This window comes from Tursiops truncatus, chromosome 5, assembly GCF_011762595.2.
Source record: "Tursiops truncatus isolate mTurTru1 chromosome 5, mTurTru1.mat.Y, whole genome shotgun sequence".
In the NCBI taxonomy this organism is placed as follows: domain Eukaryota; kingdom Metazoa; phylum Chordata; class Mammalia; order Artiodactyla; family Delphinidae; genus Tursiops; species Tursiops truncatus.
The window spans coordinates 71,504,946-71,528,096 of NC_047038.1; the positions used below are offsets into that span (position 1 = coordinate 71,504,946).

A 23,151-nucleotide genomic window follows, 5' to 3' on the forward strand; every position below is an offset into this window, starting at 1 on the left:
TCCAGGATAAAATCTTTGAAAAACTGAGGAGACAAAACATGTTAATAGGGGATTCAGTTTTTGTTTGCTCAGACATTTTTCCATTTGTTCACTTACTCATTAAAAAATTATTGACCTACTATGGTCCAGGTGCAGTGCCAGGTGTAGGGGATTTTTTTTTTTTTTTTTTTAGGTATAGGGGATTTAAGAGACATAGGGTCCTACCCACCTGGAGCTTCTGTGTAGTGGGGGAGATACCACACATCAGATTAGACAAATTCTTAGGGGGTTATAGCTGGGGTAAGTGCTGCACAAAAGTCTGGGCTTCTACTTATGTTCGTCTGCAGTTCCCCCTTGTGCCCTTGGAATATATCCAATCACCCTGTACAGTTTCACATAAACTTTTCTCCTCTATGAGCTAGACATCTGTTAGGACAGGCTGATTTGGAAGAGGTATTTTTCAATTATGTGAGATATTTTTAAAAACTTTTGAGGATTTGCTATTTCTGGTGGGACATCCAGGCTGTCAGCTGATCAGAGACATACATCGCTGCATTTCCTCTGTGATAATCTCGGCTTTGCGACCTTTGTATTTCTTCTGATTTCTTTCAGGTGTGTGTGTACTCTCTCCTGCTCTATCTTCCTATCCAATGCCCTGCTTTTTTCTTACTCCAGCTTGTTTGGGGGTCTGCCATGTGGAGCAAACGAATGAAAGTAAGAGCCATTCTAAGCATATATTTCTTTCTTTAGAATGTTATGAATGAAGGGTGTTTTTAGTTCCTTCTCGCTACTTAATGGAATTGCAGAAATCGTGCTTTATTCCAGCTTCAAACAACTAAGAATTCTTTTTAGTAAGAGTGACATTATGTCGATAAGGCCACAAAAACTAAGGAACATTAGTAATGTTCAGAGTAGCTTTGAATAATGATTGAAAAGAATCTGTATTAGATCAGAAACTAGATATAAATGTATTGTCTAGGTTTCTCCTGCTATTTCCTGGAAATTGCACATAACTCTTTTTTTTTAGCCTTCCACCTAAGCATAACTTTTACTTGACATTCTCTAATTTATATATTGTTCAACCATACCTCTGTTTCCATTCTCATTATATACAATGTTAGAAGTCTGTAGACTTCACGTGTAAGCTACATTGGAATGCACCCCAGTTAAGCTCATCTTTCTTGGCCCAGTGTGAGTTCCAGTATGTATCCTCTGTGTGGACCCACAATCCAGGCCAGAACTGTTGCCACAAACACTGCTGTATCAAGAACCTACAAATCCTCCTCTTGTGCTCCTCAACTCGGTGCCTGTGGTCCCTTCAGTGGAGAAGACTGAGTCCGTAAGGCAGTCCAGAAGGCTGCTTTCTCTTCTCCCCACCCTTCCCTGCATGACCAACAGTCAGTGACTGACATTATTACCAACCTAACAACTAGGAAACACTCAGGAAATTCAAAGAAACCCCTCATCAGAAAAAGTACGGGTTTTTTTAATGTAAAGCGTAATTTCTAGAACCCTACCTGATTTCTTATGATCATCCTAATTATCAAAAGTAACACTGGAGTAATTAATTAGGTACTGAGATAACTCAATAACTGATTTTTCAGGATATGTCCATTTAAATGAAATCGAGGCTCCTGGAATTTACCATTAGAAGGATTTTTGGATTAGAATGTAATATATTCATCTTTCTTTTTTTTAACAGTGACAGTGATGCTAATTATTGGACTGAATATGCTATTTGGTCCCAAGAAAAGCCTTGATTTTCATCTTCAAACAAAAAACAGTCCTAAAATGCTTTTCAGAGAGAGTGGAAAATACATGAAACTTGGTGAGTATAGTTTTGCTTCCTTTTTAAAACCATTTTATTATCATATATGGCCTTTATTATGTTGAGGTTCCTGGACTTCAGACTATACTACAAAGCTACAGTAATCAAGACAGTATGGGGACTTCCCTGGTGACGCAGTGGTTAAGAATCCGCCTGCCAATGCAGGGGACACGGGTTCGAGCCCTGGTCTGGGAAGATCCCACATGCCACGGAGCAACTAAGCCCGTGCGCCACAACTACTGAGCCTGCACTCTAGAGCCTGAGAGCCACAACTACTAAGCCTGCATGCCACAACTACTGACGCCCACGCGCCTAGAGCCCATGGTCTGCAACGAGAATCCACCGCGATGAGAAACCTGTGCACCGCAACAAAGAGTAGCCCCAGCTTCGCAACTAGAGAAAACCCGCACACAGCAACAAAGACCAGTGCAGCCCAAAACAAATAAATAAAAATTGAAAACAAAACCAAATAAAACTCTAAAAAAAATAAAGACAGTATAGTACTGGCACACACACAAAAATATAGATCAATGGAACAGGATAGAAAGCTCAGAGATAAACCCATGCACATATGGTCACCTTATCTTTGATAAAGGAGGCAAGAGTATACAATGGAGAAAAGACAGCCTCTTCAATAAGTGGTGCTGGGAAAACTGGACAGCTACATGTAAAAGAATGAAATTAGAACACTTCCTAACACCATACACAAAAATAAACTCAAAATGGATTAAAGACCTAAATGTAAGGCCAGACACTATAAAACGCTTAGAGGAAAACATAGGCAGAAGACTCTGACATAAATCACAGCAAGATGCTTTTTGACCCACCTCCTAGAGAAATGGAAATAAAAACAAAAATAAACAAATGGGACCTAATGAAACTTAAAAGCTTTTGCACAGCAAAGGAAGTCATAAAAAAGATGAAAAGACAACCTTCAGAATGGGAGAAAATATTTGCAAATGAAGCAACTGACAAAGGATTAAGCTCCAAAATGTACAAGCAGCTCATACAGCTCAATATCAAACAACCAAACAACCCAATCCAAAAATGGGCAGAAGACCTAAATAGACATTTCTCCAACAAACACATGAAAAGATGCTCAACATCACAAATCATTAGAGAAAAGCAAAGCAAAACTACAATGAGATATCACCTCACACCAGTCAGAATGGCCATCATCAAAAAATCTACAGACAATAAATGCTGGAGAGGGTGTGGAGAAAAGGGAACCCTCTTGCACTGTTGGTGGGAATGTAAGTAAAAGAAGCGAAATTGAGTTATTTGTAGTGAGGTGGATGGACCTAGAGTCTGTCATAAAGAGTGAAGTAAGTGAGAAAAAGAAAAACAAATACTGTATGCTAACACATATATATGGAATCTAAAAAAAAAAAAAAAGGTTCTGATGAACCTAAGGGCAGAACAGGAATAAAGACACAGATGTACAGAATGGACTTGAGGACATGGAGTGGGGAAGTGTAAGCTGGGACGAAGAGAGAGTGGCATTGACATATATACACTACCAAATGTAAAATAGATAGCTAGTGGGAAGCAGCTGCATAGCACAGGGAGATCAGCTTGATGCTTTGTGACCACCTAGAGGGGTGGGATAGATAGGGTGGGAGGGAGACGCAAGAGGGAGGGGATATGGGGATATACATATGCAGATAGCTGATTCACTTTGTTATTCAGCAGAAACTAATACAACACTGTAAAGCAATTATACTCCAATAAAGATGTTTAAAAAAAAGCATTTTATTATGAAACATAAATTTTCAGACATATGAGATTAAAGAGTATGATGAACTCTCATGTACCCTTAAACCAGTTCCAACAATTATTAACATTTGCTAATGTTGTTAATACCTATCTTACATTTTTTGGTAAAATACTTTAAAGCAAATCTCTGATATTGTGTTTTTTCAACCATAAATACTCTGTATTAGTTTTGTTTCACTTCTAATGTAGATTTAACAGGTAGGATTTCCAAAATATTTTGTTGTAATAGTTGAGACCATTTATTTCATTTCTTGTTCTTTTTTGGAAGATTTAATATGTTAATGTTTGGAATATTGATGAGCTGGAAACTCAGGCATGAAATTAGTTTGCTATTCAGTCTGACTCATCTCAAAATATACTAGATTAAATAAAAATGTTTATTGAATGTTTAACATTTGCAGATAGAGTATTAGGATACAACATACTGCATAACTCCATAGCATTATGTAGAATACAAAGATATATAAAATCTGGTCTCTACCGTCAATGACCTGATGCTTTACTAGAGAAGACAGAATCTTATGGTGTAAAGAGCTAAAACACAATTAAGAAGCTAAATAAAATTTTAATATATTTCTAAAGGAAATGTCATGAAGCAGTAAGGTCATTATATAAACACTTTCATATATGTTCCATCATAATTTGAAAAAGATATTAAAATTTAGGGGGAAAATTTAAATTTAGGTGTTTTTTTGTTTTTTGTTTGTATGTATTCTTATACTTTAGGTCTGTCCCTTGAAATCAGGATCTGGCAGCTTTTGTTTGTTTGTTTTTAGTCCTGATAATCTTTGTCTTTATTATTACTATTATTATTAAATTATTTAATTCATTCATCAAATTGAGGCACTTGAAACAACTTATTCACAAAGTTGTTTAGATAGCTTTGTATGATTTTCCAAAACAAGCTTTATTTTTTGGGCCCATTTTTGGTTCACAGCAGAATTGAGCAGAAAGTACAGAGATTTCCCGTAGGACCCTCTGAGCCCACTTATACACAGCCTTCCCTGCTAGTGACATGCCCTACCACAACTGATGAACCTACAACGAAACAGGACTATCACCCAAAGCCCTTTGTTTACATTAGGACTCATTCTTTTTTTTTTTGCCGTACGCGGGCCTCTCACTGTTGTGGCCTCTCCCGTTGCGGAGCACAGGCTCGGGACGCGCAGGCTCAGCGGCCGTGGCTCACGGGCCCAGCCGCTCCCTGGCATGTGGGATCTTCCCGGACCAGGGCACGAACCCTGCGTCCCCTGCATCGGCAAGCGGACTCCCAACCACTGCGCCACCAGGGAAGCCCAGGACTCATTCTTGATGTTGTACATTCTGTAGTTTTTGATGAATGTATAATGATATATATCCACCATTGTAATATCATATGGCATAGTGTCACTGCCTTAAAATCCTCTGTGCTCTGCCTGTTCATCCCTCCCTCCCCTGCCAATTGCAATGACTGTCTGCTTTTTAAAAAAAAAATAATAGATTTTATTTTTCAGAGCAGTTTTAGGTTTACAGACAAATTGAGCAGAAAGTGTGGAGTTCCCATATATCGGCTCACACTCCCACCTCCTCAGTTTCCCTCATTATTAACATCTTGCATTATTGTGGTGCATTTGTTACAATTGATGAGCCAATATTGATACATTATTATTCACTAAAGTCCACAGTTTAGAGTTCACTCTTTTTTTATATGTGTTCTTTGGGTTTTGACAAATGTATAATGACATTTATCCACTATACAGTGTCATACAGAATAGTTTCACTGTTGTAAACATGGTAATGTGCTCAACCAATTCATCCTTCCCTCCTTCCTCCAGACCCTGGCAACCACTGACCTCCTTACTGTCTCCATTGTTTGCTTTTACTAGAATGTCAATCTTTGTCTTTTAACTTGAAATGTAATTTATTTTTGTCGTGATTTCCCTTGTGTTATGATTTATTTCCATACTCTTACTTTGCTTTTTCTACTTTCTCTAGGTGTATTTTTCCTCTTTTTTCTTCTTGCTTTTGCATTGACTGAGTTTTCTTTTTCCTTTTTTCTTATCCTTCTCCTCTCCACTTCTGTTTCTAGGTTGGAAATTATACCTTCGATTTCTTTTTTTCAGTAGTTGGTTATTTTTTTCTCAGAACATTAAAGATAGTATTCCCCTATCGTCTGACTTCCATTTTTTGCTTTTGAGAAGTCAGCCATCAGTGTAATCTTTGCTCTTTTGAAGATACAGTGGCTTTTCTCTCTGGCAGCATTTAAGATTTTTCTTTGTTTTGGTGTTCTGAGTTTCACTGTAATACATCTGGATGTGGATCCAGCCCCTCCCTTACTTGTGAGTGTTTGGGCTTTTTGAATCTGAAGAGTCATTTTTTTTATCAATTCTGGAAAATTCTCAGCATTATTTCTGCAAATATTACCTCTTTCCCTTCTCTCCTTTTTTGACTCCAGTTAGATATGTGTTGGATCTTCTTATTCTCTTCTTCATGTCCCTTAACCTCTTTCATATTCTCTACCTTTTAAGGTTTTTAAAAAGGTTTTTAAACCTTTTTAAGGTTTTTAAAAAACCTTTTTAAGGTTTTTAAAAAACCTTTAAACCTTTTAAGGTTTTTAAAAAACCTTTTAAGGTTTTTAAGCTGCCCCTTGTACTAATTCTCCATTAAGTTTTGTCTAATCTGCTTTTTATCTTGTCCATTGAGTTTCTAATTTTAATTGTTATAATTATCATATAATTTTATTTCTAGAAGTCTAATTTCTTTACAAATTTTCTTGCCCATTAATTTAATCTCATATTTCTTAGTTATCCCATTGAATATCCTCTTTTATTTTTCTAAACATGTTAAGCATGCTTATTTTATATTCGATTCTAAAATTTTTAATATCTGAAGTATTTTGGGTTTGATTCAGCAGGGTGTTTTTGCTGTGATTCCTGCTCATGGAGACTTGCTTTCTTGTATATTATTTCTTGTATATATTTGTGATTTATTTTTATTTTAGTTCATGGTTCTTGGAACGTTTTTAGGGAAGCTTCTTTGAAACCTGAGTTTAAAGTATGGGTTATATATGCATGTCACACATGAAAATTAACCCAGGAACTAGACATTGCCCCTTTACATACAATCTTGGCCAATAAATTCAATATTTTCATAAAGTTATTTTTTTAAAAAAGAAACTTAGTTTCTTCTAAACAATTATTTCAGTTTCTGTTTAGTTTTGTGGCTGCTTGTCAGTGTGAAGTTGTTGGGACTAGGACTACGGCATAAAACCTATGAGAAGAAATTGGGAAGAGGGGTAAGTCATTAAAAGTTTTGATATAGAATTTTATATGATATATGGCCTACAGAGCACAGAAAGGAGTTCTGACTTTATTTTTCTTGCAGTGGAAGCCACCAGAATATTTCAAGCAGGAGCAGGAAGAAATAGGATATATATTAACTTGGCTGCTCTGTGAAGAATGGATTGTAGAGTAGAAGCAGGGAGATAAGTTATGAGGCTTTTTCAGTTGTCCAGGAGAGAGACCCTGGAAGTTTGGATGGGAGCCGTGGCCCTGGAGTTGGAGAGGAGTGGATAGACTTAGAATATATTTTGAAAGTAAAGCTGATAGAAGTTGCTGATGGATTAGATGACACTGAATGAGAAGAAGGAAAGAATCAAGGATGACTTCTATGTTTTGGCTTGAGCAACTGGATGGAGGGTGGTGGCATTTACTGACGTGGGAATAACAGGTTTTGGAGTGATGAGAGCCAGAGTTAATCATAGGTATGTAGTTACGTGAAAAGCTATAACTTGATGAATATAATCATGCCTCTCAAAGTCTCTCTTGATGGTTCTGTTCTCTTTATAGGACATTCAGTAAACTGAGTAATATTTCTTGCATAGAGATGCGATTCACACCTCACTGCTGTAGCACAATGAGCTGTTTAGGTTAAGTGGTGGCCCTCCTATGCAAAGAGGTGGTGCTTACCCTTCTCTCAGCTTGAACTTGTATGTTCCACTTTGAGTTGTTTTTTTCAGTTGTGGTGATAGAGTTGGTCTAATGTGGCCATACTCTTTCACAGGATCCCTGTTGTTGATCCGTTGGTATTAGTTTGAAATAGATGGTTAGTGTTGGGCACTGCATTCTCTGACTGGACCCATGGGCTCAAAAGAGGACTCTTCAGAGGGTGCTGTGCTCCTGAACCTTGGCCTTGCCAGCGCAGTGGGGAGCAACACCACGTATAACGCAGAGTTGGCAGACCACTCTGTAAATATGATAAAGGACTCTATGTATCCCTCTGTGGTCTCATTCTCTGATATAAGGGTAACCCCTTCCTGCATATGCTTGTTATCATATTCATGCATTTCTTTATATTGTTATTACACATGACACACCTCTATACAATATTGTATTTTTCCATGTTTTTAACTTTATCTAAATAACATCTGACATATATATTTTGTAACTTAATTTTTTTTTTTTTTTTTTTTTTTGTGGTATGTGGGCCTCTCACTGTTGTGGCCTCTCCTGTTGCGGAGCACAAGCTCCGGACGCGCAGGCTCAGCGGCCATGGCTCACGGGCCCAGCCGCTCCTTGGCATGTGGGATCTTCCCAGACCAGGGTACGAACCCGTGTCCCCTGCATCGGCAGGCGGACTCTCAACCACTTGCGCCACCAGGGAAGCCCTGCAACTTAATTTTTTATTTAAAATAATCCTGGTGAGATTCATCCATATGGAAATATGTAGCCCTAATTCATTTATTAGGGCTGTGTAGTATTCCATTTTATGTATGATCGTTTTTTTATTCATTTTCCTATTGAAACAACAGCCAGGTTGTTTCTAATTTTTTGCTATTATAAACAGTGCTTATCAGAAATATCACTTTCTAAACATTCTTCCTAACTTCCAAGCCTAAGCTAGAAATTCACAGATTATAAAATACCTACTAGCAAATATCTCCTTATTATTATGCATTAGCTGTGGGCAGATGCCTAAAAAATATCCTTTGCTGAAATATGAATTTTGGTGGAGAGAGGTGGAGAAGAGTGGATCACTGAAACTGCCATTGTTCATTCATCCTAAATTATCATTAAAACAATTCCTCAGGCACCAGCCACAGAGGTCTTTGCCGCCATCTGGCCTTTCAGGTTTGGCTTTGACAGTGAAGGATGGTCTAATTTAGAAAGATCAGCTCAACTGCTCAGTCAAACAGGTAAGTCTTACTGAAATTATTTCCAGGTTTTGAGAAACTCCTACTGTTACGTTTATTTTGAGCAAGATCATAAGTAATAGGAGGAGGGTTTGCTGGGTCACAAACTAATCTCTTAAAAGGGCTTTACTTTGGTGGGCGGCTACAGGAGGATTAAGCTTCTGTAACCACATCTGTGTTTGCTTGAGAGCAATTAATTCAGTTGATTCTGAACAAAGTCTCCTACTGGGTATCTGCAGGAGAATCTTGTCATGCCTTTGCTCTTGGAAATGCCCCTGCTAGTGGCTCCTGTCACTTGGGAACCCACTGTTGGGGACCAGAAAATTGTCAGATGAAAAGGCAGAATGGGTTGGAGTGATACTCATTTGCAAAGCAAATTGCTTTCTAGAGCCTGAGGGCCAATTTTATTTGTTTCCGTGCCCTGGGGTACTCATCTTTGGATGAAACATCCTTTAAAATATGTGGGTGTTTTGTTCTTAGATCAACTACATGGAGAATGGAGCAAGAGACTTAAAGGGCTAAACTGTTCTAGTTATTCCTAATGATAAGCATGTCTCCTGAGAAATAGCTGAGGGTCTGTATGATTCTAATGCCATTAAGAAATTTCTCTGGCCCTTAGTCCTTTAGTCCTGATTACAGGCCTCTGGGGCACATCTGACCAGGGTATCTGAATAAACTGACTTCTGTGTCAATACGATGGAGGTGTTTGCCCAGGAATAAAACACTACTGTATACTCTATTGTTTCTGAACATAAATTGGATATTTGAAAAAGGTATTAAGCTTATTTGAAATTTGGGGAATGATGTTAATATTTGAAAATTTAGAAAAGTTATGTTTTTATCCTTTCCTACTTTTCCTCAAGGTGTCCCATGTTTTAATTACATTCAAAATATGGTAAAAAAAATTTTACAGCCCAGATTTGAAACAGTTCACTTTAGTAACTCATTAGGAATTACTTTGGTTTTTGATTTACGAGTAAAGGCAGGGGATTAAAGAATCAAGTTTTGCTAATTGTTTTTACATTGCTATGGTTAATCACCATGTGCATTTTTTTTTTCTGAACAGGTGCAGATCTCATAACAATTTTGGAGAGCGATGCTTCTAAGCTCTATATTGGGAACAATGACCTGACCATGTGGTTAGGGGAGAAGCTGGGTTTCTATACCGACTTTGGTCCAAGCGCAAGGGATCACACTTGGGGGTGAGTGTCCCTTCGGAGTTAATCCCAAACATATCCCTGAAAGACTAGGCAGCGTGGGCTTGGAGTGGAAAGTTGATATTGTTATACCTTAGTCCTATGAATATGTCCCAGTGATGCTTCTTGGAGGATGAGGAGGTGCTGAAGATATACATATTCCATCCTGTTTTAATGGCTTCCCTTTTGCTGGATACTTTCAATTCTTCACTCTTATAAACCATTTAGTGTAGGAGCTGAGCACTAAACGTGTCTGTCCTGGACGCTGTCCTCATGGAGTTACATTATAGTGTGAAGAGACGGAAACTAATCATGGACACACAGAAATAAATAATTTAAGACAATGGTAAGTGCTGTGTAGAAAAGGAGAGCGGCTGGGTGGGCAGGGCAGCAGGGGATGCTGCTGTAGGTAGCGTGGTCAGGAAGGTCTCTCTGCCGACCTCATGATGGAGAGGACCCAGGACCCACTGTGGGAGGAGCCAGTGTAAAGACTTGAGGCCAGGTCAGTCTTGGTGTGCCGGAGCACAGGGTTTGAGGGGGAACAAGTAAGAAAGGAGGTCAGAGGTGGGCCCCTGATCTTACAGGGCCCCATAAGCCATGCTTAGCACTGATTTAATTCAGTTTTTTAAAAAAATACATTTATTTATTTAATTTTATTTATTTATGGCTGTGTCGGGTCCTTGTGGCTGCACGCGGGCTTTTCTCTAGTTGGGGTGAGCTGGGGCTACTCTTCGTTGTGGTGCGTGGGCTTCTCATTGCAGTGGCTTCTCTGGCTGCTGAGCACGGGCTCTAGGCACGCGGGCTTCAGTAGTTGTGGCTCACGGGCTCTAGTTGTGGCTCACAGGCTCTAGAGCGCAGGCTCAGTAGTTGTGGCACACCAGCTTAGTTGCTCCACGGCACATGGGATCTTCCCGGACCAGGGCTCGAACCCATGTCCCCTGCATTGGCAGGCGGATTCTTAACCACCGCACCACCACGGAAGCCCTTTAATTCAGTTTTGATAGGAAACCACTGGAGGATTGAAAACACGGGAGCAATCTGATCTGATTTACATTTTTGAAAGATCATTCCGGCTGTTCCTAGAAAAACAGATTGTCAGGGGCAGGAGTGGGAGCAGGGAGACAGGTGATGAGGTAGAGGCATTAGCACAGGTGAGAAATGACAGTGGGAGGCGTGGAGATGGAGAGAAGGGGTCAAACTCAGGAGCTATCTTGGAGCAGGGCTGACAGGACTTCCTGATGGTTTAAATATCGGGGCTGGAAGTGACAAGGATAGCACCAGCGTGTTTTACCTGAGTCCCTGATAGGAGATGATGCCCTTTAATGGGACAGGAATGACCAGGTGAGCATCAGGATTGTGCTAAACTGAAGATGCCCCTGGACGGTCAAGTGACGTCCATAGGTGCTTGTGTGCAGCCTGGAGGGCCGAGTGGGACAGCACAGGCTGGGCCTGTGCATTCAGGGATCATCACTGTGGGCGTGGTTCTGTCAGAGGAACTTCGGGAGGAGGCCAGACAGTGCGCCCAGCCTGAGGTCTGATCATATGTAGTTCTTTGACTTAGAGTGAGGCGGAACCGGTTTTCCTATCTTTATCGGACCATTTGTAATTTCTAATTTTGTAAATTGTTGCACTGTGTCCTGGCTGGCAAGGTCATACATTCTCAAATGCGTTGATTAATATTAGAATTGTTTATGCAGATAAGTTGCCAGAGTAACAGTGCTAGTAAAATGGAGTTTGTGTATCCTAATTCTGCTCTTTTCATGTTTCCATAGCACTTATTATTTTTTTATTAATTAATTAATTTATTTTTGCTGTGCTGGGTCTTCATTTCTGTGCGAGGGCTTTCTCTGGTTGAGGCAAGCGGGGGCCGCTCTTCATCACGGTGCGTGGTCCTCTCACTACCACGGCCTCTCTTGTTGCGGAGCACAGGCTCCAGACGTGCAGGCTCAGTAATTGTGGCTCACAGGCCCAGTTGCTCCACGGCATGTGGGATCCTCCCAGACCAGGGCTCGAACCCATGTCCCCTGCATTGGCAGGCAGACCCTCAACCACTGCGCCACCAGGGAAGCCCTCCATACCACTTATTAAACAGAGTTGATAGTGTTGTTCTTGGTGACACAGTGAGACGTGCTGAATAGCCCAGATGCAATGAACAGTCCGGCAGACTGCCCCATACCTCTCCGCCACATTAGTGCTCTCAGTGCCCCTCAGTGGGATGCTTGAAGTGTGCACATCCCTCTTGAACACATATTCTTAGTCCCGTTTGCATGATATGGTGGGACCAATAGTGACGCACGTGTTTCTTTCCATTGGAATACAGGATTATGGTTTTGTCAAGATACCGCATTGTGAAATCAGAGCATCACCTTCTTCCGTCACCAGAGGGCGAGATTGCACCAGCCATCACTCTGACTGTTAACATTTCTGACAAACTGGTGGTTTTTGTTGTGACCCACTTTGGGAATCACGAGTGGGTTTCTTTTGTCTTTCTCGAACTACACAAATGCCAAGAAATATTATTAACACATTACTTTGACTTCCATGCCTTGACCTTTCTTACTTTCTTCTTCATTTTTTTTTTTCTCAAAGTATTTTTCTCTGTGTTGCTGGTTTTAAAAATCAGGCATAGAGGGAGTTCCCTGGTGGCCTAGTGGTTAGAACTCTGGGCTTTCACTGCCGGGGCCCGGGTTCAATCCCTGGTCCAGGAACTGAGATCCCACAAGCTGTGTGGCGTGGCCCAAAAAAAAAAAGAAAAGGAAAAAAAAATCAGGCATAGAAACCTTTGAGATGCAGGCAGTCCTTAACGATGGCACAAGGCAGCATGATGGCCATGTTAGCCAGCAGTTACTGAGCAGGTGCTGTGCTAACTGCATTATTGTATTTAATCTTCATTTCGTATAACGTTATTACTATTATAGCTCCATTTTACAGATAAATAAACTAGACTGAAGGTTAGAAGACTTGTCCAACCTGGGTCACACAGCTAGGAATTAAGTAGACCCAACTCAGAGCCTGCAAGTGCTTGAAACCACATGGTAAACCAGACTACGGAAAGATGAAATTCCCTTTTCCTACAGGATTATTCCAGTTGGAAGTACTGCTGGGATTTGAGAGTACTAAATAACGTTTCTTTTTCCCTCATGTTTTCAATCAACTGAGAGATAGGCAGAGGAATCTGGCAGGAAGATCAAAATAGCTCTTTTGATTCTGATAAACGTATTTGGACAACGTGGCTTAAGTGTGTCCACATGGACCTGCTAGTACATTCGCCCAACAATACATGATGCTGGCTCCCCCAAAGCAGCTGGCCTACCTGGCAGGGGCAGAGTCTGCCCTGTCAAACTCTTCCCTTAGTGGAGAAGATAACACAAGGGAACACCCTTTCTGCAAACCGGCAGATTCCGGGAGAAGAATGAGGAAGTGTTTGAGACAAGCATGCCCAGTTTATTCTTACAAACTTAATTAATTATAAAAATCCTCCCAAGAAGTAAAGGGTGAGAGGGAGAGAGGCCAGAGATGATTTTCTGAGTCGGTTCCCCTCCAAGGAGACATGAAGAATGGGGAATGAATTTTATCCCCAAAGAATAACATTCACAACCAGTGACTTAGTACTGAATAAATCACGAATAATGCCAGCAATATGTTGTTAAAGCAAAGATAAAAGTATATAATTTATACTCTACCATACTAAACATTCTCTAATAGTAATTGAAAACACAAATGCAAAGTGCTTAGCGTTATAAAATACAGCATATGGGCCCTGTCCACATTAATGATACAAGAGGCCACAGAGCTTTACAGTGACATACAGAACATTAGAAAAACAACAAACAAAATACGGGTAGCAGACATATTCGTTTTGTTTAGGTGAAACTTACAGTATGACAGAACCCAACATTGTTGTACTGTAAGTTTCACATAAGCAAAATGCGTATGTCTGCTACCCATATTTTCCTATTACTTCCCTTTTTCTCGCAGTATTACATGGATCTGTGAAAGCGTACTTGACTGTTTTCTGAAATAAGTCAGAGCATAAGGAATATAACCCAACCATTCAAATGTAATTAATGTGAACTGTTTGCTAATCAGACTCTTGCTGGTCTTCTTAGAAGTGGGAAGGGTGTTTGGAGGACGGATGGTATAGACAGTCCACATCTCTGTAAAAAGATGTTTGAAGAAATGCTTTCTGTTTCTCCCAGCAATTTTCAGGTTGCAAGTATAGACATTCAGAAATCATTCTGCTGAGCTTAAATTGCACTTGAATTGGGTTTATCTTTTTAAAAATAGGCACTTTTGTGTTTAAAGGTTGCAAGGTCTCAACCTAAGAAACAGTTGAGTATACTCCATCCTGTTTTCCTTTGCTTTTTTTCCCCTGCCCCCTTTAACTCCCTCTGACCTCTAAAATGTGAAGAAGAGACTTGTGAGGGAAGAGAAGACTAAAAGATAGCCCTCAAATTGTTTGGAAAAGAGGAGGGAAGGATTACCTTTCCTAACTTTCTATTAACCACATATTTAAAGCCCTGTAGCTAACAACATACCCTTTGCTTACTACCTTCCTCACTTGATTTAATAATAATTATGACAACCACAACAGTAATGATAATAGCTAGCACCTGTCGAGGAGATGTGACTGTAAGGGAAGAGAAGGGAAGCAGTATAGTTTAATGGCTAAGCGCGTGAAACTCCAGAACCTGGAATCAGACAATCTGGTTTGAATCCTAAGTCAAGGTGTATCCTTCACCAAATTATTTAACTATCTTGAGCCTCAGTTTTCCCATCTGCAAATCAGGAGCGATAATCCTACTTAAAGGATTCTTGAGGGAATTAAATAAGATATATTATCTCATGCAAAGTATGTGTAACTGCTCAATTAATACTGGCCATTATTATTAAAGCAAATCAGACACCTCTAAGTGTGAAGCGCATTGAGTAGCTTTAAAAAAAAGTCATTCATCAAACACGAATCAAGCATCTATTGTGTTCCAAGCACAATGCCAGGTGCAGCCTTTTCCCTTAGAGCCTTAGCTCTTGTCTCACTCTTTAGAAGCCCTGTCCACTCCCAACAAGTGACATGAGAAAGTTCATGCTTCAAATAACTTGTGAAGCCGTCACTACGTATTTTTGCTTGCCTTTGTTTTTATAATACTAGATAAAAAATTCTTACTCTGAAAAAATATTTAGTGATTTCATTTTCTAGTGATTATGGCATATAAACATAAAATCATATTAGGAATGAATGCTTATGCATGTTATTAGCTGATTCAACGGGATTTCTAAAATTACTGACGACACAAATATCTCTTTACAACCAATAAACAGAAAATAGCAGCATTCCTTAGAAGTTACTTAGGTATACACTGTAACTAAAATTGGTATTATTTTAGGTAATTAACTGAGCCACCAGTTACTTACAGTGTTTGTTTCTTAAAACATGCATAAATGTACAAAAAAGAAAGAGCACAGAACCTGTAGTCTGTAGTTACAGTTTTGGTTCTGTTGTAAGATAAACTCAGTGAGCTCCAGTTCCCTTGTCTCTGAAAATCAGATAAAATTATTTTTTCTAACCCACATCATAGGGCTATTGGGCTGATCAAATATCAACAGATAAGAACGTAAAACGTGTTCAATCTCTCTCTTTCTCCCTGTCTCCTAATTCCTCCCCCTCCTTTCTTTATACCCATACATACATATAGGTTTTATTTTTATTATTATCACTGGATAAAATTTATCTCCTGAGAAAATGTAAAGCCAAATTCACAGATTATTTTCCGATAATATATTGCTAAAACCTATTTGAATGAAAGCTCTATCTGTGGTGCAGTGACTTTGACATTCTCTAGATTGGATTTGAATCCCAGTTGTGTGTCAGAAGGAATAGAATTCACTGCAGACTTAATGAAGGGACTACTTACCACGATGTTGGAAGGGTCAGAGGAACAGATAAGAGATGCTGAGGTACTCAGACACTAGTAATGGTGGGGAACCAGTACCATCCTTAGGGCTGAAGGGACAGGTAGAGGAAACAGTGTTCCCAGAGCCCCGTTTGATCTGGAACCAGAAGAGGGGCCACCAGGCATGAGGAATGCAGCTCGAAGAAATACTCCAATTTCTCTCTCTTCCTACCCAAACCTCACTGGAAATTAGTAGACAAGGAAGCCCAGGAGATGAAATTTGCAGAGACCAGCCTCCAGGGCATAGAGAAGGGCTGGGAATGGATCTAGGCAAAGATGTTTAGCAAATGGTCATCCTTTTCACTCTTCTGTTTCTTGAGACATCTTTTAATAGCGCTCAGATGTCTATACGTAAGAATGGATAAGCTTAGTCCTGTCTTCTGATCCTACCTCAATGAGGTTTCTCCAGTCTTCTCAGCTCTTGGTGATCTCCCTCTATCTTCTTTTGTCATTGATTTTTCTTAACAGTCATTTATTAGCTGTCTTACTCCGTAAGTGCCTGTGTTGGTCTGCTGCCTATTTGCCTTTGGATCCATTCCCGGGTTCAGCTCCCTTCCAGCTACAGATTGCAGGAAACCACATTTCCCAGAGTCTGTTGTCTTCTGGCTTCTGGGTAGGTTTAGCCAATGGGACGCACTAATGCAAGGCTGGAGGGCTGGAGGAGGGGAGGAGACAGAGTACTTCTCATTCGCTCTCTCTTCCTTCTCTGTTGTCTCTGGCAGCAGCTAAGTCTCTTCTGTGGCTCCAACTCCTCCTTCAATGGCCCTGGATCCTTCTGAGTAGCTTCCTCCATAGTACCATTTCCCACCAGTTAGGACTGGCTTGTGGACTCTGGGAATATCACCTCTTCCTGTTGTCCCTCTAGCCCTAGAGGTGGTAGAGGTTTCTCACTGCTACTAAACTCTAGTTGCTTCACTGATTCCTGTTTGGCTTCCTATCACCTAGTAGCCAATCCCTTGAATTAAATTCACTTTGTTTAAAACACCTAGAGTGGTTTCAGTTTTTCTTGCTGGGTCATGCAGATATGATGTCCCTATTTTTCCCCAGACAGACTGACTATAAACCCCTCAGAGCCTTGATGTACCTGCCTGATTGTCTCAGTTACACACTTATAGTGCTTAATATGATAAAAGCAGCACACTTAGCCAGTATTTGACCAGGAGAGCCAGGGAGGCTTTCAGAAACTGTTTAGTTGAAGGAGCTGAGTAGGTTAACAAACCTGGTGTGTTCTGTGAATGTTAGGATTCTCCCTCTTACCGGTACTCCTTGCTTTTTTTTTTTTTTTTGAACTACTAATCTTTAGCTGTAATACTGATGACCAGGTCTTAGATTATTGTTATAATTTCTTCTGATGAAAAGTTGAGCAATTGCTGTTTTTAGATATTTCTATCCACTGGACTCCAAATGATTTGTGGGGAAAGGTCATGTTGTTCTTGGTCAAGTCTGTCAGCCTGCTCAGTTGAAGCACTATAGCTGTCTTGCTCATTTGCATAACATTAAGTCAGTGTGTCCCAGTAGGAATTATTCTGGGTTTGTGCAGTGTTTGAAGATATTCTTTGGGAACTTAGTTAGGTACCTAATTTTTTTTTTTTTTTTTGCGGTACGCGGGCCTCTCACTGTTGTGGCCTCTCCCATTGCGGAGCACAGGCTCTGGACGCACAGGCTCAGCAGCCATGGCTCACCAGCCCAGCCGCTCCACGGAATGTGGGATCTTCCCGGACCTGGGCACGAACCCGTGTCCCCTGCATCGGCAGGCAGACTCTCAACCACTGCGCCACCAGGGAAGCCCAGGTACCTAATATTTTTAAAAAATTGTTTTGCAAATACAGTAAAGAGGTATATTTTTGCATTTTTTCAGAGATGACCTCGATAGGAAACTTCAAGCTATTGCTGTTTCAAAACTACTGAAAAATAGCTCTGAGCAAGTGATATTTCTGGGATATATCACTTCAGCACCTGGTTCCAGAGATTATCTACAGCTCATTGAACGTGGCAATGTGAAGGTAACACAATCTTAATAGGATTTCTGATTTCTTAAATAAAGTGTTTCTTCTTCATGTTTTGGAAAACCTAACCCAACATTGTAATATGTATCCTGATTATCTACTGCTGCATGGAAAACTACCAAAAAACAAAAAACATACTGGCTTTAAGTAGCATTCATCTCTTTGCTCATCAATCTGCAATTTGGACAGGACTTCGTGGGGATAGCTCATCTCTGCTCCACACAGCTAGGCGGCTCACCTGGGGACCGGAGGAGCCACTTTGCAGATGACACATAAGTGGCAAGTTGGTGGGGCTGTTGACTAGGAGCTCAGCTGGGGCTTTGGCCTCAGGGTCCTGCTTCCTCTCCGTGGGCTGCTTAGGCTTCTTTCCTGCGTGATGGCTGGGTTCTAAGGGTGAGTGTCCTAAGAGAACCAGGAAGAAGTTGTATTGCCTTGTATGACCTAGCCTTGTAAGTCATATAACGTGATTTCTGCTGTCATCACAAGCCTGCTCACATTCAAGTGGAAGAAACATAAACCCCATCTCTTGATGAGAGGAGTATCAAAGTCACATTATAAGAATGCCATATGGAAAGTGGATTATTGTAGCCGTGTTTAGAAAATACAATCTGCCACATTGTACAAGTTAATCATGATGAGAGTAAAAGATAAAATGGCATACAGAGAGGCTGGCTGATCAGGGCCTCACTAAATGACACTGAATTTGTCCTTACCTGTCCAGGTCCAAAACAGTTGAATTTCTCAGTGTATCCAGATATAATCATACTCTGGGAAACTGACAGACAAATCAAATCCTTGATACATATATACACTAGAAGGTTAAATGCATTCGTTTATAATGAGAAATACAATTATTATATTTAGTTAAGCCCTATGTAGATTTCTTGGTCCTTTACATGTCTTTTTTTTTTACTTCATTGTCTTGAGATAATATCTGCAAACAAAAAATCTTAACCATTTTATCAAGTGCTTGGAAAGACAGGTGAGAGAGAACGTTGTACGATGAAGGTATTCTGTATGTGACAGAAAACACAAAACGACAGTGGCTTAAATAAGAGAAGTATAGCTCTTTATGTAAAAGTCTGGGCAGGTGATTCACCACTAGTACGGCACTTTGTGGTATCAGGAGTGTGCTCCTTCTATCTTGTGGCTCCACATTAAAAGGCTTCCACTCCCAAGTTTGCCTCATGGTCCAAGATGGCAGCATCCTTGTTCTAGTTAGCAAGAGGGAGGAAGGGATACAGAGGGGCCCAAGAGCATGTGCAACTTATCTCTAAGGCAAATTCCAGGAAACTGACCTCTTCTACCTACATTTCATTGACTGGAATTTAGTCATTGGCCATACCTCACTGTACGGGAAGTTGAGAGATGCAATATTTAATCTTGATACCCTTATACCTAGCTAAAAATCCTACAACTTTGGAAGAGGGGCAAGGCAGATATTAGGGAGATGAGTTAATCTCTGCCCTGGTGGATAAGGCAGAAGTGGGGTCAAGATGGACTCCTAATTTTGGCTTTGGTCAGAGGGTTTATGATGGTGACCCTTATTATTATAGAGAATACATAAGGAAGAAGAGTTTTGCAAAGAAGATGAGTTCAGCTTTAGGCTGAGTTGAGGCATCTGTGGGATACTAGTGGAGCTGTCCATTAGGCAGCTGGACATATGGATCTGGAACTGAGAAGGGCTGTCAGGACTAGAGATACAGATTAAGGGGTTGCCACCATCTAGGTGATCATTAAAACCATGGAAGGGAATGATATTGCTTATGGAGTTAGAGATTGCAAGAGGAAGACCAAAGAAAACTCCTGATAGAGTCACATTTAGTGTGGCTATCATGGGGGTGATGGGTGAGGGAAGAGGAGGGAGATTATCTCAGAAGAGAGATTAAGGAGAAGTCAGAAGAGTAAGAGGAAAATCTGGAGAGTGGAATCACAGGGGTTGCATTAGTTATTTATTAGTGCATCACTGTGTAAGCTACAAACCTTAGTGGCTTAAAAAGAACAATGGTCCAATATCCTCATGACTGTGGGGGTCTACCGAGTGGTTTTCTGTTCTTGCCTGCGTTCATTCGTGGAGTCAGCTGGTGGCTGTGGCTGGGGAGGTCTGACATGTCCCCCACTCACTGGTCTGGGGCCTCGGTGCTGGTTGTTGGCTGGACCTCTCTCTCCATGTAGTCTCTCATCACTAGCCTACCTGGTGCCACATTTACCAGCTTTGTGACCTTGAGGCAAGTTATTTAACCTTTCTGGGCCTCAATGTCCACATCTATAAAGAGGGGATAGTAATACCTATTGTATCATAGGGTTGTTGTGAGGATGAAAATAAAGTAATGCCTGAAAAGCCCTAAGCCTTGCATGTAGGAGGCACTTAATAGGTGGTAGCTACATGTTTGTATTATGTATGTCTGGCTGTATGTATCAAATCACATTAGATAAATGTGTAAGTATATGGTCTATAAAGTATAGAAGACTACTATACAAGATGATATTTGGCAAATTTAAGAAAAAATTGATTGTATCCTAATAAGAGAGAATTTGTGTGTGTGTGTGTGTGTGTAAGAGGAATTTTATTTGATTTTTATTTAATACTCTGTTGGGTTCCACTGTCACAGTCAAAAGTTGTGTCAAGATTGGCAGTGGACAGACACTGTAAAACTCTTAGAGGAAAACATAGGCAGAAGACTCTATGACATAAATCACAGCAAGATCCTTTTTGACCCACCTCCTAGAGAAATGGAGATAAAAATAAACAAATGGGACCTAATGAAACTTAAAAGCTTTTGCGCAGCAAAGGAAACCATAAACAAGACCAAAAGACAACCCTCAGAATGGGAGAAAATATTTGCAAATGAAGCAACTGACAAAGGATTAATCTCCAAAATTTACAAGCAGCTCATGCAGCTCAATATCAAAAAAACCAGCCCAGTCCAAAAATGGGCAGAAGACCTAAATAGACATTTCTCCAACAAACACATGAAAAGATGCTCAACATCACGAATCATTAGAGAAATGCAAATCAGAAGTACAATGAGATATCACCTCACACCAGTCAGAATGGCCATCATCAAAAAACCTACAAACAATAAATGCTGGAGGGAGTGTGGAGAAAAGGGAACCCTGTTGTACCGTTGGTGGGAATGTAAATGGATACAGCCACTATGGGGAACAGTATGAAGGTTCCTTAAAAAACTAAAAATAGAACTACCATACGACCCAGCAATCCCACTACTGGGCATATACCCTGAGAAAACCATAATTCAAAAAGAGTCATGTACCAAAATGTTCATTGCAGCTCTCTTCACAATAGCCAGGACATGGAAGCAACCTGAGTGTCCATCGACAGATGAATGGATAAAGAAGATGTGGCACATATATACAATGGAATATTACTCAGCCATAAAAAGAAAGGAAATTGATTTACTTGTAGTGAGGTGGATGGACCTAGAGTCTGTCATACAGAGTGAAGTAAGTCAGAAAGAGAAAAACAAATACCGTATGCTAACACATATATATGGAATCTAAAAAAAAAAAAAAGGTTCTGAAGAACCTAGGGGCAGGACAGGAATAAAGACGCAGATGTAGAGAATGGACTTGAGGACATGGGGAGGGGGAAGGATAAGCTGGGACGAAGTGAGAGAGTGGCATGGACTTATACATACTACCAAATGTAAAATAGGTAGCTAGTGGGAAGCAGCCACATAGCACAGGGAGATCAGCTCGGTGCTTTGTGACCACCTGGAGGGGTGGGATAGGGAGGGTGGGAGGGAGATGCAAGAGGGAGGAGATATGAGGATATATGTATATGTACAGCTGATTCACTTGGTTATAAAGCAGAAAGTAGCACACCATTGTAAAGCAATTTTACTCCAATAAAGATGATAAAAAAAAAAAAGATTTGCAGTGGATTCTTTTTTTTTTTTTGTGGTACGTGGGCCTCTCACTGTTGTGGCCTCTCCTGTTGCAGAGCACAGGCTCCGGATGTGCAGGCTCAGCGGCCATGGCTCATGGGCCCAGCCACTCCGCGGCGTGTGGGATCCTCCCGGGGCACAAACTCGTGTCCCCTGCATCGGCAGGTGGACTCTCAACCACTGCGCCACCAGGGAAGCCCTAAAAATATTTTTTAAATTAAATTTTAATAGTCAAATTTAGTCAACATAGTCAAAAGTCAGGTATATTTTTTAAAAGAAGAACATGAATATTTCTTTAGTATAAAAGCTCCATATTTAGAATTTTGCCAACACATTATAGAAAAAAAATGTTTATGTTCTGATTTTCTGATGAAAAGTAACGCTAGTCTCAAGCTTTCAACGTCAAATAGACTCATGATTACTTCTGAAACGTGTGTTGCCAGTGACTCAATTTAACAAACAGACTGAGCTCCTGACAAATGCCAGCCTTCATGCTGGGAACCAGGGAGCCTAGGTGATTGAGTCTTTCTGCTCAGGAAGGGGAGAGTGGAGACATCTAAACAATTAACTATACAGAGTGGTGTAGCTGGTGCGCGTAAAGGACTACACAGGATGACCGATGAGCATGCAGTCAGTTCTGCTTGGGATGAGAGACTTGGAAAACTGTGCGGAGCCAGTACCGTGTTGTGATTGCTGCCTAACTCTCTCTCTAGATCACCTTCATGTTTTACTCCCAGCATCTCATACTGGGGCTAGATGAGCATATGGTAGGTGCTCCAAAAATATCTATAGAATGAATAAATGATTTTGACCTTAAAAAATCAGTAGGAATTAGGCAGAGAAAATAGCATGCACAAAAGAAAGGCATATTTATTACTGTAGCTCACGCATTTTCTTGGCAATTCAGAATACAGCACCGTTTTGAATGCTTTAAACATTCTCTTCTCTCTTCATTATTAGGATATTGACAGCACAGATCAAGACAGATGGTGTGAATATATTATGTATCGAGGGCTGATCAAGTAAGCATAGGTGTTTTTTGTTTTTTTTTCTTTTTCTTTTTTTTTTGGATTGTTGTTTTTCTTAATCTACTGTTATTGTGATCTTTTGGGTCTATCCTGGAAGGAAAAACTTTCTGGAAGCAATTAGTTAATTGTGTTACTTTTCATAGACATTGATTTGACTAGTTACCCAGTTTAACATTTTTTTTCAATGTATAGCCTAATGAGTTAAGAAGGAGTAAATGGTTAAGCAAATTAAGTTTAATTATACAAAGAAGATACTGTGTGAGTTATTAAGCCTGATCATTATGTAACTGTCAGTACATGTTAGCAATG

The 23,151-nt window shown here is 40.3% G+C and overlaps 1 protein-coding gene across 1 annotated transcript in view; it reads left to right on the forward strand.

Annotated features, from left to right (window-relative positions):
* Nucleotides 1-23,151, forward strand: part of CWH43 (cell wall biogenesis 43 C-terminal homolog) — a 44,374-nt gene that overhangs the window by 20,726 nt on the left and 497 nt on the right. Inside the window, 7 exon segments of the mRNA XM_019928192.2 lie at nucleotides 1,682-1,807; nucleotides 6,778-6,857; nucleotides 8,651-8,756; nucleotides 9,820-9,955; nucleotides 12,270-12,419; nucleotides 17,759-17,903; nucleotides 22,775-22,836. Coding sequence (XP_019783751.2) covers nucleotides 1,682-1,807; nucleotides 6,778-6,857; nucleotides 8,651-8,756; nucleotides 9,820-9,955; nucleotides 12,270-12,419; nucleotides 17,759-17,903; nucleotides 22,775-22,836 — 805 coding nt within the window.